The sequence below is a fragment of the Atta colombica genome, unplaced genomic scaffold, assembly GCF_001594045.1.
Source record: "Atta colombica isolate Treedump-2 unplaced genomic scaffold, Acol1.0 scaffold9, whole genome shotgun sequence".
Lineage (NCBI taxonomy): Eukaryota > Metazoa > Arthropoda > Insecta > Hymenoptera > Formicidae > Atta > Atta colombica.
This window is the reverse complement of record NW_017259583.1, coordinates 5,150,843-5,171,702: the sequence shown is the minus strand read 5'-3', so window position 1 is coordinate 5,171,702 and position 20,860 is coordinate 5,150,843. Positions and strand designations below refer to the sequence as shown.

Below are 20,860 nucleotides of genomic sequence, written 5' to 3'. Positions count from 1 at the left end.
ATAAGCAATAAATATATTTATTATATATTTTAATTTTAATTTCAAAGTATATATTTTATAATAAATATATATTAAAATTAAAATTTCATTAAGTTTGTAAATATATAATAAAATAATAAAACTTCATAAAATTCGGAGCAATGTGATGGATAACCTTTGATAACTGCAACGAATTATGAGTTAGATATACTTTGTATCAGATTTAAGGCTTTGTGCTTGTTTTAAGGCGTATATACGCTCGTGAACGCACATATATAAGCATATATATACTTACATCTAGATATTTTCTAGCTTATCGCTGGCAATTCTTATCTTACCAGTTCGAATTCCGTCAGTCTTCGGCCGCGCTTCCCACGAGTGTTGGTAAAGATTCTTGCATATTCTAAAATAACTATCTTCTTGTGTCGAGTTTGAAAAATCGGTTTTGCGTCCGTTCCGTCGAATTGGCACGCGATTCTCGGCATTTTACGGAAATTGTGAAGTCGCACGTCGATAACGGTTCGTGCGCAATTCAATGTTTTTCTCCCGAAGCTCCCGTTAGCGCGAAGGTGATCCTTTAGGAAGTATCGACATGCGTCTTCTTCAGAAGCGTTTAATCTTGCGGAGATATGAATCCCAAATCAGCGACTATTCTGCGAATGTAAAACCGGCGTCCTCTCGCATGTAATGTGAGACGTGGTGCGTTGCAGACGGTGATTCAATGCAGGATTTTATCTGCTACTCAAGATGATCCAGCAGTTTCTAGATGCGCTGGGCGGGAATTCGGTAATATTTTACACATCCGACTGTCCATATTTATGTGTCTTAGATATACGATCCTTATATATAATATATATACTGAGAAGAATATCTGGTTGGATTAATTGGAATTCTAGTTGAAAATGGACAAAATCGAAATTTTCTGTTAATTACCGTGGAGTGCTACTACGTAAATGAATTTTCACCAAATTCTTTTTGAATTTAATATATTTTATTAACATTTTGACTTAAAATAATATTTAATAAGATTGTTTAACATTAAAGTTTATTTTTTACATTAAAATTGTTAATTCAATTATTCGAACACCTTTACTGAGAAAAATTTCTGGTTGGAAATGAATGAATAGATTCTGATCATATCAATCAGAATTCCGATCATCATGATTGGTCATCCGATTATTTTGACTAGAATTTTGATTGATATAGTTAATCAGTTGAATTTACTGAAGTTCATTCATTTTCAATCAAAAACTTTTTTTAGTATTGCAACCTATAAAGTAGACACATAAAGGTGAAAAGAAGATTCTTAATTATGTGAATTTTCATTCAGACTAATGTAAAAAAATATATATAAGAAATAAGGTAAATAATGTAACCAAAATACAAGTAGCATTTCATTTAATATAGATTGATGATTATAAATTAGAAAAGGTTTTATTTGCAATGTGATACAATATTATATTAGTAATAGATAAGACGACGAGATAACTCACGGTTGTCTATTGAATGTTCCGCAAACGATAAGTCGTAACATATTTAGATAAAATTTTCTATGAAATACGACAGCGCATAAATTTATAAATAAATATCATAGATATTTGTAAATAAATATCAGAATATATTTTTCTCATTCTCACTACTGCTCTGTAGCTGAAATTGAATCAATCGATATTTCTGATATAATAATATCCTTCTAATATAATAATATTCTTACATATATAATAATAAACTTATTTCGAAGTTCTATTATTATATTTATTGTTAGTAAAATTTGAATCTATTCTCTATGCACTATGAAAGCGAAATAAAAATCTCGTAGGTAGAGCAATATTTAAAAATTATTTTTTATTTATAATTCAAAAAAGTTTGACTACGAAATAAAATTCAGTATAAAATCGGCTTCTTCTGATATAATTCATTGTTATATTTATCTAGAAGTTCTATTTTAATATGATTAATAAATTTGAATTTAAAAAATAATTGCTAACATTAAACTTTATAAATCATCATGCAAATTTTTTTGCTATAGAGTATCTAATAATTTTTCAATAATTGGGATAATTTACATAAACATGTAATGCAATCAAATTATACAATTTCAACTTAACATGTAAAAAATAATTGCTTCTTTTATTCGTATTTCGTGTCATAGTTGCAGGAAACTCGACTGTGTCATTATGAGGCGCGGCGATAATAAAACGATCAATAATATTGATTGATGTTACGCATTTCCGAAGTGATCCGAGATCTGTTGCCTAACATGTAATTGCCTGCGTTTACGGCGTCTGATTACTTATCCAGCTGTTACGCATAAATCACAACCAAATTAGAGCGTCACGGAAACATTAGCCCGCGGAACTGCTGATAATTATTTATTTTTAATGTCTGGGATAATTACGTGCGTGTCGTATGCGCGTGCGTAATTATGGGGCGCAGGTTCATTAAAGCTTCGAGACACAATTGGAAACTATAGATAATAAGAGCATAACAGATTTTAACTAACAGAAACGCGTAATTCTGGTATCTGATAGATTGAAATCTGTTATTTCCTGTTTTTATTACTTGTGTTTTTCAATTGTACATTAAACTTTAAGTCCGTGTCACACTATTTCAGAAAAATAATAGAACAAAATTATATTTTAACTGTTAATTGTAATATAGATATGCAATAATAATAAATAATAATAATAATAAAAATTTGACAATAATTATTGCAGAAAAATTTAAAGACAGATTCTAATATTTTTTGTAGATCTTACAATTTCCAGCTTCCAGTTTAGAGCTTTGTTCCAAAAAATAAATGATTGGGACGTATAAATTTGTTTGAAAAACAGAAACTTGTACTTCTAAATTTTTTAGAAGGGAATCTCATTCTAAAGAATGAAACTTGAGCTACTCTTAGAAAAGAATCGTGCAATTTTCAATCTTTAAAAATGAGATTTCGCTCTTTAGAGTGAGATTGACTCTAAAAATTTTAAAATATGCATTATGAATACAACTTATCATCGGTAATTTGCGAATTATGAATCGTTGATCAATTAATCTGATTAACTAGTTTATCAATTATTCAGAGTTTGCAATCTGCAATCATGATGTGTGATAGACTTGAAATATTTATCATTGAATATAAGAAATATTTTTAGAATCTGTCTTTAAATTTTTTTACAATAATTATTATTAAATAGATTTTTAATTATTATTACATGTATATATTATAGTTTACAATAATTTTGTTTTATTTTTCTGATAATGGAGTTAGTTTTTTATTCTCTAGTTAACACTTGTGGTTTAATTTAACCTCTTAATTTGTAATAACTAATGTAAAAATTGTATTTTTCAATTATGGTTAATCACTAAACTAATAGTGCTATAATGACAATTTTAAAAGTTCTTCATTACAAAACTATTAGTTTAGTGATTAATCATAGACAGAAAATACAATTTTTACATTATCAGTCTTACATTATCAGTCTAACATTATCAGTAAGCTTAACCACAAGTTAATTAATAAATGAAAAACTCAACTTAAGACCCATCATCACCTGATAATTAACTTATGATTAAGTTTAATCTGATATTTCACCCAATAAACTTCATCCATGGCATCATAATGATGGATTTAGATGAAGCTTGGACAAATATCAGGTTAAGTCTAACCACAAGTTAACTAGAAAATGAAAACTGGAGTTTAAATGGAATAAGAGAGATTAGAAATTGGACTAAATTAAAAGTTGGATGCGAGTTTGCGAGCGTATCAAAGCGACGGCGATCCGGATCAGCGATAGCATCCTGCTTTTTATTAAATGCCGCATTTCAATAATTCCGGAGCAATATGACACACGGTATAATGACGACTTACCTCGTGATTTGTCAGGTTTTTATCACACGCGAAACAGAATGGAAAGATGTATGATTTCGACGTGTTTTCACCCCATCATGAAAATTTCTTAATTGTTTATCCAGAGATAATTCTCGCGATCGAGATGTTATCATTGGAGATTATGTTATCTGCGAGTAACACATTCATTTATCGGAACGTTTTTATAGAAAGTTGCTTGTAGAATTGTCAAGCTTTTTTTAATATTTCCAGTTTGTTCAACTTTTAACAATGAAAATAATGCTCTCTTCCGCGAAGGAATATTTGTTTTGCTTACACATTGAGAGAAAAATATTTGATAATTATGGTATATTGCATAGTGAAATAATTGTAATTAGGAGCTCTGGTTTTATAATTATTACTGCTATTATGCTATATTTAATAATAATTATATAATTTTGAGTATTAAAAAAGTGGTATACTTGGAATGAAAATAATTTGAATTTATAATCATTTTCGGTGCCAACTATAGGTATATCTTTTAAATAGAATTACAAACTTTTTATTAACTTTTATTAATTTATAATTATTAACATAATTATAATAATTACAATTATTACCAGTTTTTAATTATAATTATTTTACCATAAAATTATAGTCACGAATAACAAACATTTTTCTTTTAATATACATCTTGTTGAATTATTGCGTTCTTGTGTGTGATAGCGAAAATATTTTTCTGCTTATTAGTACAGAATTAGATACAGAGATATATTGTCTTTTAAAGGGCAATTCTCGTTATTCGGTGCATAAAATTATATAGTCATTAAATCTTTACTCGCACACATAATACAACTGTCGCAGAATTCTCGACTTTTAATTACTGTTAAATCTTAAGATAATTATGATTGTTTATAATTTACATACATAAAAATATTATTATATTCGAAAATTGACGGAAATGTTTATTAAAAAATGTCGTTTCTTTCAGGCTCGAAGCAGGATGTCCGTGGGTTCGAGCGGCCGGGCGCCGTTTAAGAGGACCGCACAAAGTATACAACCGCCCGCAAAGAAGTCCAGTAGAAGCCAGTAAATATATATCTTTATTGTTATTATGGCCATGACAATAAGTGATTTATTTGGCGAACTTACGAATAAGTAGCTGCGGAAATACTACTGTTTTACACAGATTCATTAATACAATTTCAAAGAATTATTTATTGTAACTATAATTATAATTTTATTCAAACTACAAAATATTTATTAATATATGTCAAATATTTATGCCTATTTCTATTAATGTAGATTAACTTTAATTTAGATTCAACTTATTTTTCATTTTTTCTAAGAAAAGTTCTTAGAAAAAGATGAAAAGTAAATAGATTGAAATTAAAATTAATCTACATTGGAAATGGGCATAACAATTGTGATACAAATAAACAAAATCTCTGTAAATTGTAATTACCTCTAAAGAAAATTAAAAATCTAAATAATGATCAAGTTTCAATTTACAATAAGAACAAGATATTTTTATTTAATATACATGAAAGTTTTAATTATCGTACTTTAAAAAAATGTATATTGAGAAAACAATTATAGTTTTACAAATTCCTGTATTATCGACCGCGCTTTGTTTGTAGCTAATTCTCTGTAGTGAATGAAGCGCGATATAGAGGACGCCAATATACAGTCGTCGCGAAGTATAAAGGTCTGCGCACAATGAAAAAAATATTAGTAATAAATTAATAACAGAAATATTAAGAATAGGAATAAATATTAAATATTAAATGTTAGAGATTAAACGTAACAATGGATACAAATAAGATATGATATATAATACATTTTATATCTTATTTATATCCATTGTACGTTACGTTCAATCTTTATTCCTAATTATTTTAATTTTTTTAATATTTAATACTTAACATTTATTCCTATTTCTGATATTTCTTCCATTGTGCGCAGAGCTTAAGAAAGGCACTTGTTACCGCAATAGAAGCGGCATAGTAAGACGAATTCCATGTTTGTCACGGATCGGGAAACCAGTTTCCTCATTATTGTTCTAGGAAGTCCGTTATTCACCTGCCGTTACAGACGGCTTCCCGTCTTTTCTTCTGAGAATTCTTTATCGCGATTTGAGAAATCATTTAGTATCCAAATCTCACTCGATTTTATCGTTTAATGCAGAAAATTGCACCTATCTAACTGTGTCAGTCACGAAGTATTTTATTTTAAACTGAAATATAATAAGAACTATTTTAACGCTGGGAATGTTTGAATTCTGCATTCAGTTATTTTACAAAGCATAAAATATTATAAAATAAGTAGAAAATATGTTAAAATTGAAAACAATAATTTGTAAAATTTGTTTCTTTTGTTATGTAACACATATATTTTTGTTGAACATTTACTCATTTTAACAATTTTATTATATCGCTCATTTCCTACAACGACATAATTACAAATTGTCACTTTGGAGTTCCTTACGAAAATAGAACGAAAACATAAAAAAAGAATATACATTATTATTTTTCTATAATTAGTCATTAAACAAAATTACTTTTCTAAATTAATATTACAAAATTTGATTATTAAAAATGTTCAAAATTACTTTCTTGATAACTTTGTTCTTTTTAATTGTATCATAACAAATGAGCGATACAAATTCATTAAAGTAGAACATATATTCTATATATTTATTTGACTTTGAAAGACATAATTTAAAGATCGATAAGTTGTCGGGGATATAGCTCAGTGGTAGAGCATTCGACTGCAGATCGAGAGGTCCCCGGTTCAAACCCGGGTGTCCCCTTTAATTTATTTTTTGTATGTAGTTAATTTTTTTTAAGCATTTAAAAATTTTAAATTTCTGAATTTAAATCTGAAAAGAATTTTGTTGTACCATCAAAATAATAGGACACTCAAATTGGTTTTTAAAACGTCAAAATTTTTTGTAGCATTATGTTTAAGTCTTCTAGATAATTATTCTGAAGATTCAGCAAATTATTTTCAGATCTATATCTAGTTAAATTTATAAATATCTCAGCAAAATCGGTCTGTCCATAGTTTATAATTATCATCTTCATTTACCTACGTGCATTATTATCATTTATTTAAAAAAAAAAAACTACTACTAAACTATTTTGAAAAAAGAGAAATCTTATTAAACATTAATTTATTTTTCTAGATTGAATTTCTTTTTACTTTCAATAATTAAAGTATTAAAGATTTTCTCTTGTTACCATAATGAGATCTTTATAAGTGATTCTTATTAATTTTCGTTTTACTATTAATATTTTCGTAATAAGCTGCTGAAATTTTCGCGTCCGGACTCCTATCCTCGTACTGGAGTACGCAACAAATTAATCTCTGTGAAACTTATATATGTATAACTCCCTTGTGGTAGATGTTACCCGTGTAACTTTCCAAGATTAATAGGTAGAATAATAGATAGAAACGTGCAAGGTGTGTCGCAACCTCTCTTGGCTATGATTAACGTGAGATAGTGCTCTCGCAGATAGAATTACCGGACGCTCTCGTAAATTCACATTGCGTTTTATCGTATAGAATCCAATTCTCGTTGGACGAGCGAACGCCACGTAACAGAGATAATCGGGTAGCTGACGCACGTGCTGTGGACCGGTGTTATTATCGCGAGCCGGTTCGGCGATGATCATCCTCTAGTAAACTCGCTTCTTTATCTGTGACGTTTGTCACGCAAAAATGGAAAAACGAGTGTTTAACCTTTTTTTAATGCAGCCGCATGATGACTCAGTCTCGTTTTCTTTCAGTTTACATAACGTTTGATAACTACGACGTATACGTTTAAAAAACGCTCGAGTTGTCCCTGGTACATCAGAAGTTGTGTGTGGAATAATCCATTGGAACGTTAGTCTTTATGCAAAGGCAGCTTAGCTTCTCACGTAATAATTTAATTAATAACCAGCACACGATATCATTGTTATTTCGATGATTCATTGAATTAATGTGTCATTAATTAAAAATTTTTTATGCTCGTTTCTATATTGAGAAAAATGTGTGATTGGAAATGGACGAACTAAAAAATTTCGACTGTGTTAATCCGGTTCTCAATTAGAAGAATTCCGGTTCTCAACTAGAATTCTAATAGATTTAACCAGAAAATTTTGATTCATCTATTTTCAACTAGAATTCCAATTAATCCAAGCAAACATTTTTTTCAATGTACCAATATAAATTAACTTTAATCTTGATCTACAACTTACACCTTTTTTTATTAATTTTTATTTAGAAAGAACAATTTTGTTGAAATGTACATATAGATACAGATTTGAAAAATAATTTTTGTTAAACATCAAAGTAATAATTATGTAAAAAATTCAAACATGATTATAATGCTGCAAAAAATTTTGATATACTTGCAATCAATTTAAGTGCAGCCTACTCTCTAAAACTTTTAGAATGTATCTAACTCTGAAGAGTGAAATCTCACTCTTAAAGATCGAAAATTGAGCCAGTCTTGAAAAAGAGTAGCTCAATTTTCAATCTTCAGCTGAAATTTCACTCCAAAGAATTTAGAGTACATAATGGTATATAATCATTTTGATGATTCAACAAAGTTATTTTCAGATCTAAGTTAAATTTTGAGATACTTTAGCAAAACTGTTCTTCCCGTGTAGAATTAGAAAAAAATGAAGAAGAAGTTGTGAATCAAGATTAAAATTAAAATTAATTTACATTAGTAGAAAAACTAGCCTTAATCTTGTTTTTGTATGTCAATCTCTTTTTCCTTGAGAGAAGACAGACACGTCAGGCTTCTCGTGTCGACACGAGATACGTATAACGGCTTGCCTCGTGCTTGATTTTATCGGTGGCACGACAAATCGCTCATAATTTACGTAATGCCAGGTGAGCGTTGTTAACCAGGTGTGGTAAGCTGCTTAGAAAGAAATCAATCCGTTTCGCCGGGTCTGTTGAGCGATCGAATGATCGGACGTTCGCAGCAAGCGGATCCGACGAGAGGGCATTGACCAGCGGTTGCGATCGAACTGACTTCATCAAGTAGCCGATACATACTGCTGAAACCCGTCGATACGCTAAACTCGTCGAATCGAGTTCTCGGGTATTCTGAGCCTTCCCTTCGTCCTTTCCAAATGCGCGATTTTGTCTCAGATCTTCTATGACAACACTTGGAAAAGCGCACATTCAGCGTCGAAATTAGCATAACTAACTGGCTATTAATTTTTAGAATCTTGATTGTTCAGTGTACATAACTGTGTTATTTTATATTTATATAAGAACGAATTCAGTAAATATATGTTGGTTAATATTTTATATATTTCAATAATAGTTGAAAAACCTCTGAGCCGACGCTAGTTTTATTATAATTGCGGACAATAATTTTATTATTTTCAATTCACACATAAGATAAAATAAATATACGTTTTTTTCGCGTTTTGGATCCTCTTCAGTATTAAGTTGTCGCGTAACTAATATAATTTTATATATTTTCTATCTAAATATATCTAATGTTTTATAAGAATCAATCTAGATTTTATAAGAATCTATTTATCAGAAATGTATATACTGCATGTAACCAATATGTGCTACTCAAAAATGTTGACGAAACACATTTGATTGAAAAAAGATTAAAATATGTCTTTTATTCCAATTTATTCTTATATTTATTTTAATCTGTTACTTTCTTCTCATATTTTTATTTATATTATGTAACTAAATTTTATTTTATTTTTTTCTGTGAACGTTCCTCTAATCTATTATCAATAAGTAAAGTCAGTTCCGTCAGCCTAGATAGATAGAAAAATTCTAGGAAATTAAGCGGCTTATTAGTTCTATAAAGCCTCCGCCGTGTCGTCTCATTAGTAAGCTTTTCTGACGTTATTCTCTCGATTATGGCTTCGCTGTATCGCGTGATAACGAAATTAGCGTTGGTGCGCGAAACTGACCGCCCCCGTCTTTCCTGATTGTTCCCGCAGAGGGAACGAGGGAGGATTGTTAACACACGCATAAACGTTACGCAATCCTCCTCGTTAATCACCTGTATCTCTTACACGCACTCTGTGGTATCACATTGCGTTAATATGCGGTATTATGTAAGTAATTCTATCAATTCTTTGCGCAACGAGAATAAGAGAGGCGGGAGAAAGAGAGAAAAGAAGAGAGAGGGAGCGTTTGCAGCTTTCCTGCGTTCGCGTTAGAACGATCATTATCGCGCGCGGGCGGACGATCGTTCACCGCCTCTGATTTTTATTGTGCAACAAAATTGCGGACTGCACGTCGATTGTCTCTGCGTCGCGCACTCCTCGGCATTGTGGGCGAGAATAAATGATCGTGCGTGAAATCGACACGATCGGAAAATTGTTGGCGGGAACATAAAATATATATTTACTTAGATAGACTATATATCTAGTACATGATTTTAAAATTAAATATATTCCTGCTGGCATAAAAGTGATGCAATTTTCAATCATGATCCGTCATTTGTGGTTGAAAGTTATTTTTGTTTATTAAAGAGGAAATTACAAGCCTATTTTTTCGGAAAGATATCTTAATTTCATGTCGCAACGCTTACTCTTCTAAAAAAAAGACGATAATGATATTGACTATCAGAGCTTTTTTTCTTTCTCATTCAAAGTTTCGTCATAAAACTCTATCATTTATTGTTAACGTCTTTTTTGATAAAGATTACCCCCTCAGTTTCATTCTAGTTAATAAAAAAACAAAACAGAATGACAACAATTCGTATTTGAGACAATCCTAACATTATTTACTTTTCTATATATCAACTATCTTTGATCCATTTAGAAATATAATGAAAGATTTAAACTTTAAACTTTCTTCTGTTAACAGAAAAATAAATTCTGAATAAATTTCGCAGACTCATTAAAGTTCACAAGAATTTATTCCCAAATTCATTCGCGCAAGAAAGTGATTTATAAAACCTCCTGCAAAAATTGTAATGCATTTTATGTCAGATAGACAAGTAGACTGTTAAAAATTCTAGAAATTCTAAAGTCACATTAGGAATACATCTAATTCCAAACACAAATAATTATTATCGATCATAGAATGTAATTTGATTACGAAATTGATTCGAATAATGTAAAAATTATGACTAATTGTAAATTAAACTTCGACAAACGCTTGAGATATTGAATATTAAAAGATAAAAGAATAGTTTGAATTTATAAATTGACACTGAACGGTTAAATCGCGTGTTTTGAATAATCTGTAAACAATATTAGCACTTTATCTGACCTGTAATGTTTTTCTCTTTTAAATATTTATTCATTTTAAGTATTGACTTTCATCCGTGTTGATCATTTTCATAATTTCTTCTCTAATTTATTACTTTTTAATAGTTTGACAATCTTTTGATTCATTTTTCATTTTTACAATTTTATTCTGCTGATTGTTCTTTTGACTACAATTGGTTTTATCATACTGATTTTTATCTACACATGACATTGAGGTGAGTCGTTTTTATTTGTTTCACGGTTTGAAGAAGAAATTTCTCTATTAAAATACATTTCAAGATATTACGATATTATATATCCTTACATTAATTATCCGTGGCACACAATCGTCATGGTCAACGTACTTCAGATACTGTAACCTACTTTTAAAACTTGCTCATATCACACACACAGTCTGATACTAAAAAAATGTTACTAAATAATAAATTGATATTAAAAAATACTACAGAAATAGTCTCATCTTTTCTTATTTTATTCTATGTTTATTCTCTGTTGAAAACAATGAAATAATGAATGCGAGTTGAAATATTCTTGTATATAATTATTAAATACATTGTTTTGTTAATTGATTAATTCGCGCATCGTTTACTGCACTCGTCTCCTAATAGCTCAATTTTCTTTTATTGTTTTTAATTAAAGAGGAGGCTCAACAGAATACTGAGAAACACATGATGCGATGAAAATATAATTAAAAATAATAATATCTGTAAAGTATTTCTCTCTCTTACTTTCTAACATTAAAAATATTTTTAGACACAATCGATCTTCGTGTATATATATATATATATATATATATATATATGTAATTTTTAAAGAATTAATATTAATATAATGCGACGCCTCGAAGATAATATCCATCTTCATCACTGTCTCTGCGAAAAGAAAAATTAATCAGCGATTCGACCAATTAACCGCGCCGGGATCAATGCGTCTGTTACTTAATGAAAAAAATATCAATCCTCAAGTTTAATCCACAAGCAATTAATGCGAATTTCAGGGCGAAGCCGGCTGAGCCTGCGGCATCAGCATCCAGAGCAGCGCCGAGTGCGGTGCGGAAAAGGGATCCGGTCGCGTCGCTCTTCAGCACGCGGAGACCGGCGAGAAGAGTCGTCCAAGGAGGCAAGGCGACGAAGCCGGGGGACCAGCAGTTAAAGTGAGTCCTCAAGCATGGTTTCCCGCGATCTCGCATGTGCGCTCGTCTGTTGTAAAAAAAACCAGGAAAGAAAAAGAGAGGGGGGAGGGAGAGGGAGAGACGAGAAAAAGAGCCGCGCGCGAGATGCGCTCGTTCGTCGCTAGTTCTTGCGAACGGGGTTCGATGACCCAACGGCTCCTTTCCCCACGATTTCTCGATGCCACATGCTGTACAAGAATTAAGGATATATATCTCTACGAATATTATCTCCGGGTATCTCCCGGTTCTATTCGGTTCACCGAGATCGTCGCCGAGCTCGCCAGATCGCCGGGACGAATGTCCGATCTTGATGTCGAGATATAATGTTGGCCGTTTTATGTAACAGGTGAATTCTCGCGAAAACATGATACTCGTGCGATCGTCGGTTATTTCTGTTTTCCTACAATCTTATTTTAAGCATACATATAATATAGTTTACTTCAAAAGTAATACAAGTTAAAAAAATTAAGTTTTTCAAGAAAGAAAAAACTTGTTTAACACGTCAAAAATCATTTTGATTAATCAAATAATATAAAATATATTCTTAATATTAAAATATAATTTTGTTCATTTTTATTTTATCTTGAAAATCAACTTAAAAATCATTCTATTTTTTTAAATATTTTGCGATGATTTTTTTGCGAAGTTATGTTGGATCACGTTTGAGAGAGAGATTGAGAGATAAGATAATATTTATTTACTTCATGATAATAATTTGAAAAGCATATTTTTTTTAATTATGTATGTAGATTTTTGAGTAAGGGAACGATATAAAAGTATCATAATCAATCTGAGTAACAAAAATGTCCAATATTCATTTATCTTTATCTGTTTGAAATCTGACTATACGCACTAGATAATAATATTTGCCAAACTTTGTGCAATACATACTTTATAATATTAAATTTAAAAACTGTCAAAAACTTGTAGACTATAATCAACACATACAGCAAAATAGACAAGATAAATATATATTGGAGACAGTGCCAATTAACCATACACGTTCTAAGATTTTCAACACAATTTCAATATTCTTTCGTTTTATCATTTTTTTCCTTGAATTTTAATGATACAACACGTTATATTTTTCAATATCTACTTAGCACTCCTTGCTTTATGCCACGGCGCATTCTCCGTGAGAATGACCTCGATATTTATCTGGTGCAGTATTAAAACTATTTCCGTATCTGTCAATTTTTATTTCGAAGTGAACGCTACAGCACTTGGCGATCAATTGAGAATTTGCTTATAGTTCTATCTTTTTTTAATCCTACGTTCACTTATCGTTTACAATAGTTTATATATCATAAAGTTGTATGAAAAAAGTGATTGATCAACACGTGACGGTAAAAGCATTTAATTGGCGTCGTATTTTTGCGCGAAATCGACAGATCAATCTTTCGACGAAAATATGCTCGGCCAGTTGCATATCAATTTTTCATTAATGATTTATAACGCGAGTTCAGCGAACCCAGACGTTACCTTTATAGAAATAAATAAATCGTCAGACTTGCTGAAACGAGTTTCAACGATAATTATCGACATAATAAAATATACGTGGTGGCACGTAATAATATATTCTCGATGCATTTATTTAATCTTGTGACATTTACGAGTGAGATCTCTATAAGATGAAGAAGAGAAAATCGCATATTTGTTCATTGTCAATGGATAGACAGATGAAAGTTCGAAATCTATAAGAAAGCTGTTGAACAGAACAATATCTTTTTTATATTTTATTATTAGAAGAAAGACTCCTATTATGAGATACTGAGTTTTGGATAAAAGTTTATTGGCAGAATTTTAAAAAATAATAAATCATTTTGAAAGGAATTTAATAAACTTTAACATAACGTTATATAAAATTTAATTCAATTCTATTTTTTTTTAAATTAAAGAAATGTAAAAAGCGAGCAAATCGCAAAGTCAAAAAATTGTGCTCCTAATATGAGATGCTCCGAGAAATCGACAGTAAAATGCAAAATATATCAGTATTGCAATTAAAAAACCTTATTTCATGTTTCTAAAATGCAAACAAATACAGCCGGCATGCATGAAAAATGAACATATAGATTATATCCAGAACTCGTCTTTATAGATAGTTGAAATCAAGCAGAAATAGGCATTCGATGTTCGTTCCGGTTGTCCTTTTTATTATTGTACAATAATATTTACTCTTTAGCAACGATTTTCACTATAATATAGGCGCATGGATTATTTCATATTAGAAATACCCTGGGTATCTCATATTACGATTTTCACACCTTATGGTTTTACGATCAAATCTAATTTCTGTAATTAAACAATTCAACATATCCTGTATTTTTCTATTAATACATTACTTTATCACTATATGAAGAATTTATTGCCAAATATGTATTTATTAAATAATAAACAAGCTTTCATCTCAGTGAAACTTGAAGATGTTCAAATTCTAAAATCTTTTTTTACAATGATTACAGGCATGATTTAATAATGAATTTTCTACTAAATAGTTATCAATCCAAGTTCAATAAAGTCATGGTGAAATAGATAGCGTTTATCATTTTAGCGGAAACGCCACTGTCTCATATTAGGCGCCTTTCGTAACAGGGGGGGCTTTCCTCTAAATTCCATCGAAAAAAATTTCCATAAAAAAAATCGATTTTTTGAGGTTAATTAAAGATTATTCCCGTTTTTTTAAATAAAGTTATATAATTTTTTTGCATAATATGATTTTTCTAATTATTTTGGATGGAAAAATATTAAAGTAGAATTATTAAATCGAATCAACAAATTAAAAATTTATAAAAATATAACCGACTTTTTGGGATCGAAAATTATTATTTTTTGCACATTGTTGTATTAGTAACGGATTTTCTTAGTACGCTACGAGGCACATTCGCGTCTCGCGTGATTCGCATTTGCGCTCACTTTCTCTCATTTTTCGCTCCTCGGTGGCTGGATTTTGCGAATCTTTCGAAATATCGCTCACCGATAAAAGGAGGCGGACAATTGTATCGCAGGTTTAAACCAGTTTAAACCTTAAGGCTACAATAATATCTCGATATCGAAACTATGTTTGACGTCAACATTTTCTACTTGCAGACTTTTTTTCCTAAATCACACATCTTAATTTTAATAAAGAAAATTCAACTATTAGCTATTGACGGAAACTTGAAAAACATTTTTCTATTAAAAAAAAATGTTAATTTTAATATTTTTGCATCTTAAAAAGTCCATTATATATCTTTAAATTGAAATTAACATTTTATTTTTAATAGTGTATATATATATCTAGAAATTATATACCTGTCTCTCTCGTAGGATTTTGACAAATTACTTGTGACTAAATTCTGTTACCTATAGAGTGGTCTCTAAAGTGGCTAAGCTTTCTTTAGAGTTTTTTAAGCATATAAGCATTTTCAAGTAGAGATTTTTTTTAACTTTACAAATTCCAACAAAAATATGGATAGGACTGCTCGTCTGTCTCTGGATTTAAGTTCAATGCGAAGCGTTGTCGACAGGATGACAGGCCCTTGAAAAGTTACTTATGAGCTCGCGAGAGGCAAAGCGACAGCTGAAGCTCAGCAATGCACTACGCTTAAAGAATGAAGCTGATTTGCGACTTCATATTCTTCTGAATACGAAGACCTTAAATTCATGTCATGAGGTAGCGTCATTTATTCAATTCGCAATTGTAGAAATTGAGATATTGAAAAAAAATGTTCTGGTTGTTAACTAAAAATAATAAATGAACAAAAGTATGAACGTATTTGATCATACATATTTCGATCATACGTATTTGATTATAATTCTGATTATCATAATTGAATTTCTGGTTGTCCCAATTAAAATGTTTGTTAGATTTAATTATACGTTATAGAAATGAAAATATCAATGAGAAACGACATTAGGTGTTCATGATGTATACATTAGAATTCTTTTATTATTACATTTTAAATAATTAGACATTTTTAATCATCTAGTGTCGGCTCTGATTTGCATTTTCATTTCTATGATTCATATTCTGTACATTGAGAAAAATTTCTGGTTGAAAATAAACGAACCAGAAAACTGTGATCATATCATTCCGAATTCTAGTTATCTCAACTAGAATTAAATATGTATATTAGAATCAATCAAAAAATCCTGATTTGTCCCATTTTCAACCAGAATTTTAATTAATACCAACCAGATCCTTTTTCTAGTATATCTTTTTCTAGTCTTTTATTTCTTGCTTTAACTACGTTTCTGATTTGTATCTTTATGATTCAATCTACCAGAATTTCAATTAATGCAACCAGACTTTTCCAATGAATGAACATATCGCATTTATTTTTAGCCTTCAGAGTTCTTTGACTTCATTCTACGTATCTATCATACATAATGTATGTATCTATCGTACATAAATTTAGTATCGCAAATCTGACATGGTGTACGCTGCATAAATTGTCGCTATAACAGACTTCTTGTATCTCTTGATAGTCGCTAATGCTTGAGCGCTGATGTCCGTGTACGCGTGGGTCTCAGGCCCATCGCTACCGACGACCCACTCTGGCAATGAGAGCGGCGCTCGACACTCCGACCCACATACCCAGTGAATCAAAAGTCAATGGGCGGCGCGACGCGCGCCGGTGTGTCCGCCGCAATTTGCGCCGTACTCGCGGAAAACCGCGAGAGAAGACACACGCTGAGAATGAACTTGTAAGAGAGCTGCGAGTAACTGGATTTTTCTCGCAAAAGCGGTTCCGAGAGCGTGATACGCCAGGCAGAAATTCACTTTTCAACGTAACACGTTGCGATCATCATTCGCGACGTCCGGATTATTATAACAGTTCAAATGCCGACTGTATTTATTTCGTCAAAAGCACTCTAAGATTACGTGAGAAAGCGAAAAATGATTTTAAAGTTGATTTTGGAAATATTTAAATTTATGTTGAAACATTTAAAATAATGATTAGACTAACAGTTTAATTTTAAATTTCTTTTGGTATCTATAATTTGTAATTATTTTGCAAGCTGATATTATGTAATCGAGAAAATATTAAGAAACATTTAAAATTAAACTACTCGTTATTTTAAATCCTTTGACATAAATTTAGATGTCTTCAAATTTAATTTTAAAATTAACATGCATTTATACATTTTTTAATTTTTTTGTTTTTTCACTAATTTATAATATTGAACAACTTCAATTATATCGAGCATTGGATTTGGAATAACGAAATGGATTTGGAAATATTTTTATTTTGTATAAAGAGAATTAATTCCAAACATTATTAAAGACAGAAGAAATCCGATAGTTCGAGTCGTATAATCAAGTGTGAAAAATCTGAGAATGATGAGAAAGAGACAGTACAATCAGAGACAGCATAAGGAATGATTTTATACAAAGGTCTATTCCAAGTCCGATGACATCCTGCGATCTCAATGGCGTCTGTATCCGATTTAACGACGTCGTAAGAGGGAATAAGCACGGTCGTGATGTATCGAGCGTTTAAACGCTGTCCCTCGAGTTAGTCGCGAGGCGGATAGAACTCGACAGAGCGGCCACTGTGCGCCGAGCGATTAAGCGGTCGCCTTCGTCGCGCGGAGGAAACGAGCGGCTCTCGAAAGGGTCTCCGAAGAAGGGCAAAGGCCAATTGACTTCTTTTGCATTCGAGACAGAGAAAGAAAACGATGAGACGAGCACGCGAGTGTTCGTCTCGTCGTTTACTCTCGAAAAAAATGCTACCCGGACCTTATCGTCACGCTTCCATCCGCGTGTCAACCACCGACAGGCAGGCCTCGCTTTGTCGATCATCGTGAACTCCTGTACCTCTATTTTGTTACTCTCTTAATGATAGTGTCCGTACTATTATACTAACTATTATTATGTAGGTATTATGTATAGTAAAACGATTGCGTAATGATATAACAATATTAATGTTGTTGTTAATCCATAATGCTGGCGTGACTTTTAGATGCGTAGAGGCGTAGAAGCATCAATTTTTTTTAGTCATATTTTAATTTATTTATATTTTATGTGTGAACAAAATTTTGTTATTTTAATCTATAAGTCATTATAAACTCAGACATATTTTAAATATTAAGAAAATGATTTTATTGAAGTATTTAAAAGTTTAGTTATATAGATACAAATTTGAAAATAATTTTTGTTAGACCATTATATTCAAAACAATTATATAGAATGCTCAAATAGGTTGTTAGAATGTTAAAAATATTTTTATAGTATCATCAAAATTTAAACGTCCAGTTAAAAATTATTTTTATAGATTATATCTGGCTAAATTATTAGATATTTTAAAATCGTTCTTTTTATGCATAAAAAGATATTTTTCGATTACTAGAAATTAAAAGAAATTCATATATTTAAAAAAAATATTTCTTTATGTTTATTATATATTTCTAATATTTTTGTTTATATATACGTTTATATATTAGTTTGATTTTGACCTCCTCCTTCCATCACAAATGACGTGAGTACTTCTGGATTAAGAGTTATAGAATAGAAACTAAAGACGGTTCAGAAGATAATCATGAATCATACAAAGGGATTTTCTTTGATAAAAATCAGAGTGGGAAATATTAAATAGAGCTCGAGGAATCGTACATATTTTCGTGCACGATTTTTCATGACGTGCACGTGTACATGATGTGATATACAACTGTTATAATAACTGTTGTTTGCTGAAGAATGTTTACAGAGCAATAAATGACGCTATTTCTTCTTCTCTTTCTTTTTCTTTCTCGTATTCATTCGAGCTCTTATATTTCCGATTTCTCCCAGGTGTTTCTCAAGAGATTTTGTCTCCTTTGTTCCCAGGCAGTTTTTTTTTTCTTATTCTTGAGCATTTATTATTATATCTATTTTCGATAGTTCATCATCTATAGTACGTGTACCTCGCCTTTCTCTCTCATAATTATGACAATTGCATAAATTAATGCGCGATTCAAAAGCATTTATTTCTTTCTGACCAGAAACACCTTTATGAACAGAATGACATCAGCGGTCGATACTTTTCTCGAATAGCCGACTTGTACCCTACACCTTGCGATAAGGATATCTACTTATGTCTCGTTCGAGTGAGATAAAGGTACATATGAGCGAGGCCATTCGGCAAAACGCAATTCGTTTCTTTTTCTTTCGCATGCGACCTCCAATTGTGTACGCTTGAAAATGGAACAGAATTTCATTCCTGATCTTTTTTCTTGGTCGAAATAACGCAATGCTGTAATAATCATAATAGCTTTGCAGCCTCTAAATAAAAGTTTACTGAGGTGATAAATCAATCGCATAATTGAAATAAGAAACAACACACAGATACGAGATATCACAAAATGCCTTGATATACATAACTGAATACGTATACATAACTGAATACATTTTTTTACAACTTCAATGTTAAGGAGGTCTTAAAATCGTTTTATCGATTATTTTTCAAAGTATTTTTAAAGTGCTTTTACATAGGTATTTATCGATTTAAAAATCCCTTTCCACAATTAAATTATAATGTAGTCCAAATTGATTGACTTTATGTAAAAAAAGAGTTGAAAAATTATAATTTTGTTATCAACTTCTGGCAACGACAATATTTGTTTTATATACAAGTTTTATACTTTCTACGTATAAAATATTCTTTTAGATTAGGGATTACATGAACAAACAATATTGAATTTTTAGAATTAACCTAGATATCTGATATAAAAGATTAATTAGTTAGAAAATTTGTATGTATGTGTGCGTGCGGTATTGATATAGTAGTATGTAGTGACACGTAAATCGTATTTATAAATCTTATTGAATCAATAAAACAGACTTTAAGATCCCCTTAAATACGATTTTATTCTTTCCACAATAAGGAAAAAGTAAATTTCGAACTTGAAGTGTAAATTTATCGTGATTTATTTATCGTGATTTATTTTAGAAAGTTAAATGCGTCAAGTTGAATTATTATATATTAGTTGAGAATCAGAGGTGTTGAATCTAAAACGCGCTTTAGCGATTTTATATATGTAAATGTGTTTGCTCTCAGGTGAAGCCACGTAACTTACGACACGACAAACACTTTTATCTCAAACTGCGATTGCAATGTATAATTTTCATGAGGCAATGCTCATCGAATTCGACGACGACACGTATCATGCACTCTCTGCATGAAATTTAAATCGTATCACAGTCTTCGATTTCGGTATGCGTGCTAATAATTGCTTACGCGTCACCGTGATACGATATTGAAATATTAATAGCTGAATGAATAATGATTAATAAACAGGTCCGTAAATTCCGAGGCGCGAAGACATTTTTCTTTCTTTCTTTTTTTTTTTTTGGAAGATCTGAATTGGCGTCTACGACATGATGACGACACGATTCTGATATAAATTCGTTGATATCCGCTTAACATTTCTAGCAAGCGCAACATCGCGTTATCTAATAAATTTATCCCGGTTAAATTTATTATCTAATATATATATATAATATATATCTAATATATATATATTAATAATAAATTTAACTTTCACATCTCTCAATAAGGCTAATCTGTTATTTTCTTCAATCTTAATTAAATAAATTTAATTGATTAATTTTTGTATTAAACTTAACATCTCGTATTTTCGATAAATCTTTTATTTTAAACAAAATTAGACAAGGTT

The 20,860-nt window shown here is 30.6% G+C and overlaps 1 protein-coding gene and 1 non-coding gene across 5 annotated transcripts in view; both read left to right on the top strand.

Moving 5' to 3' along the window:
• The window catches only part of LOC108693401 (cytospin-A), a 49,086-nt gene that overhangs the window by 8,879 nt on the left and 19,347 nt on the right, over positions 1-20,860 (top strand). For all 4 annotated transcript variants that reach the window (XM_018202310.1, XM_018202306.1, XM_018202308.1 and 1 more), the window contains 2 exons: positions 4,788-4,885; positions 12,050-12,205. In XM_018202310.1, the coding sequence (XP_018057799.1) occupies positions 4,800-4,885; positions 12,050-12,205 (242 nt within the window). In that variant the 5' untranslated portion in view covers positions 4,788-4,799. The remainder of the gene's footprint in view (positions 1-4,787; positions 4,886-12,049; positions 12,206-20,860) is intronic.
• Positions 6,537-6,608, top strand: Trnac-gca. Its single transcript has one exon. It is a non-coding gene; the product is annotated as a tRNA-Cys (tRNA).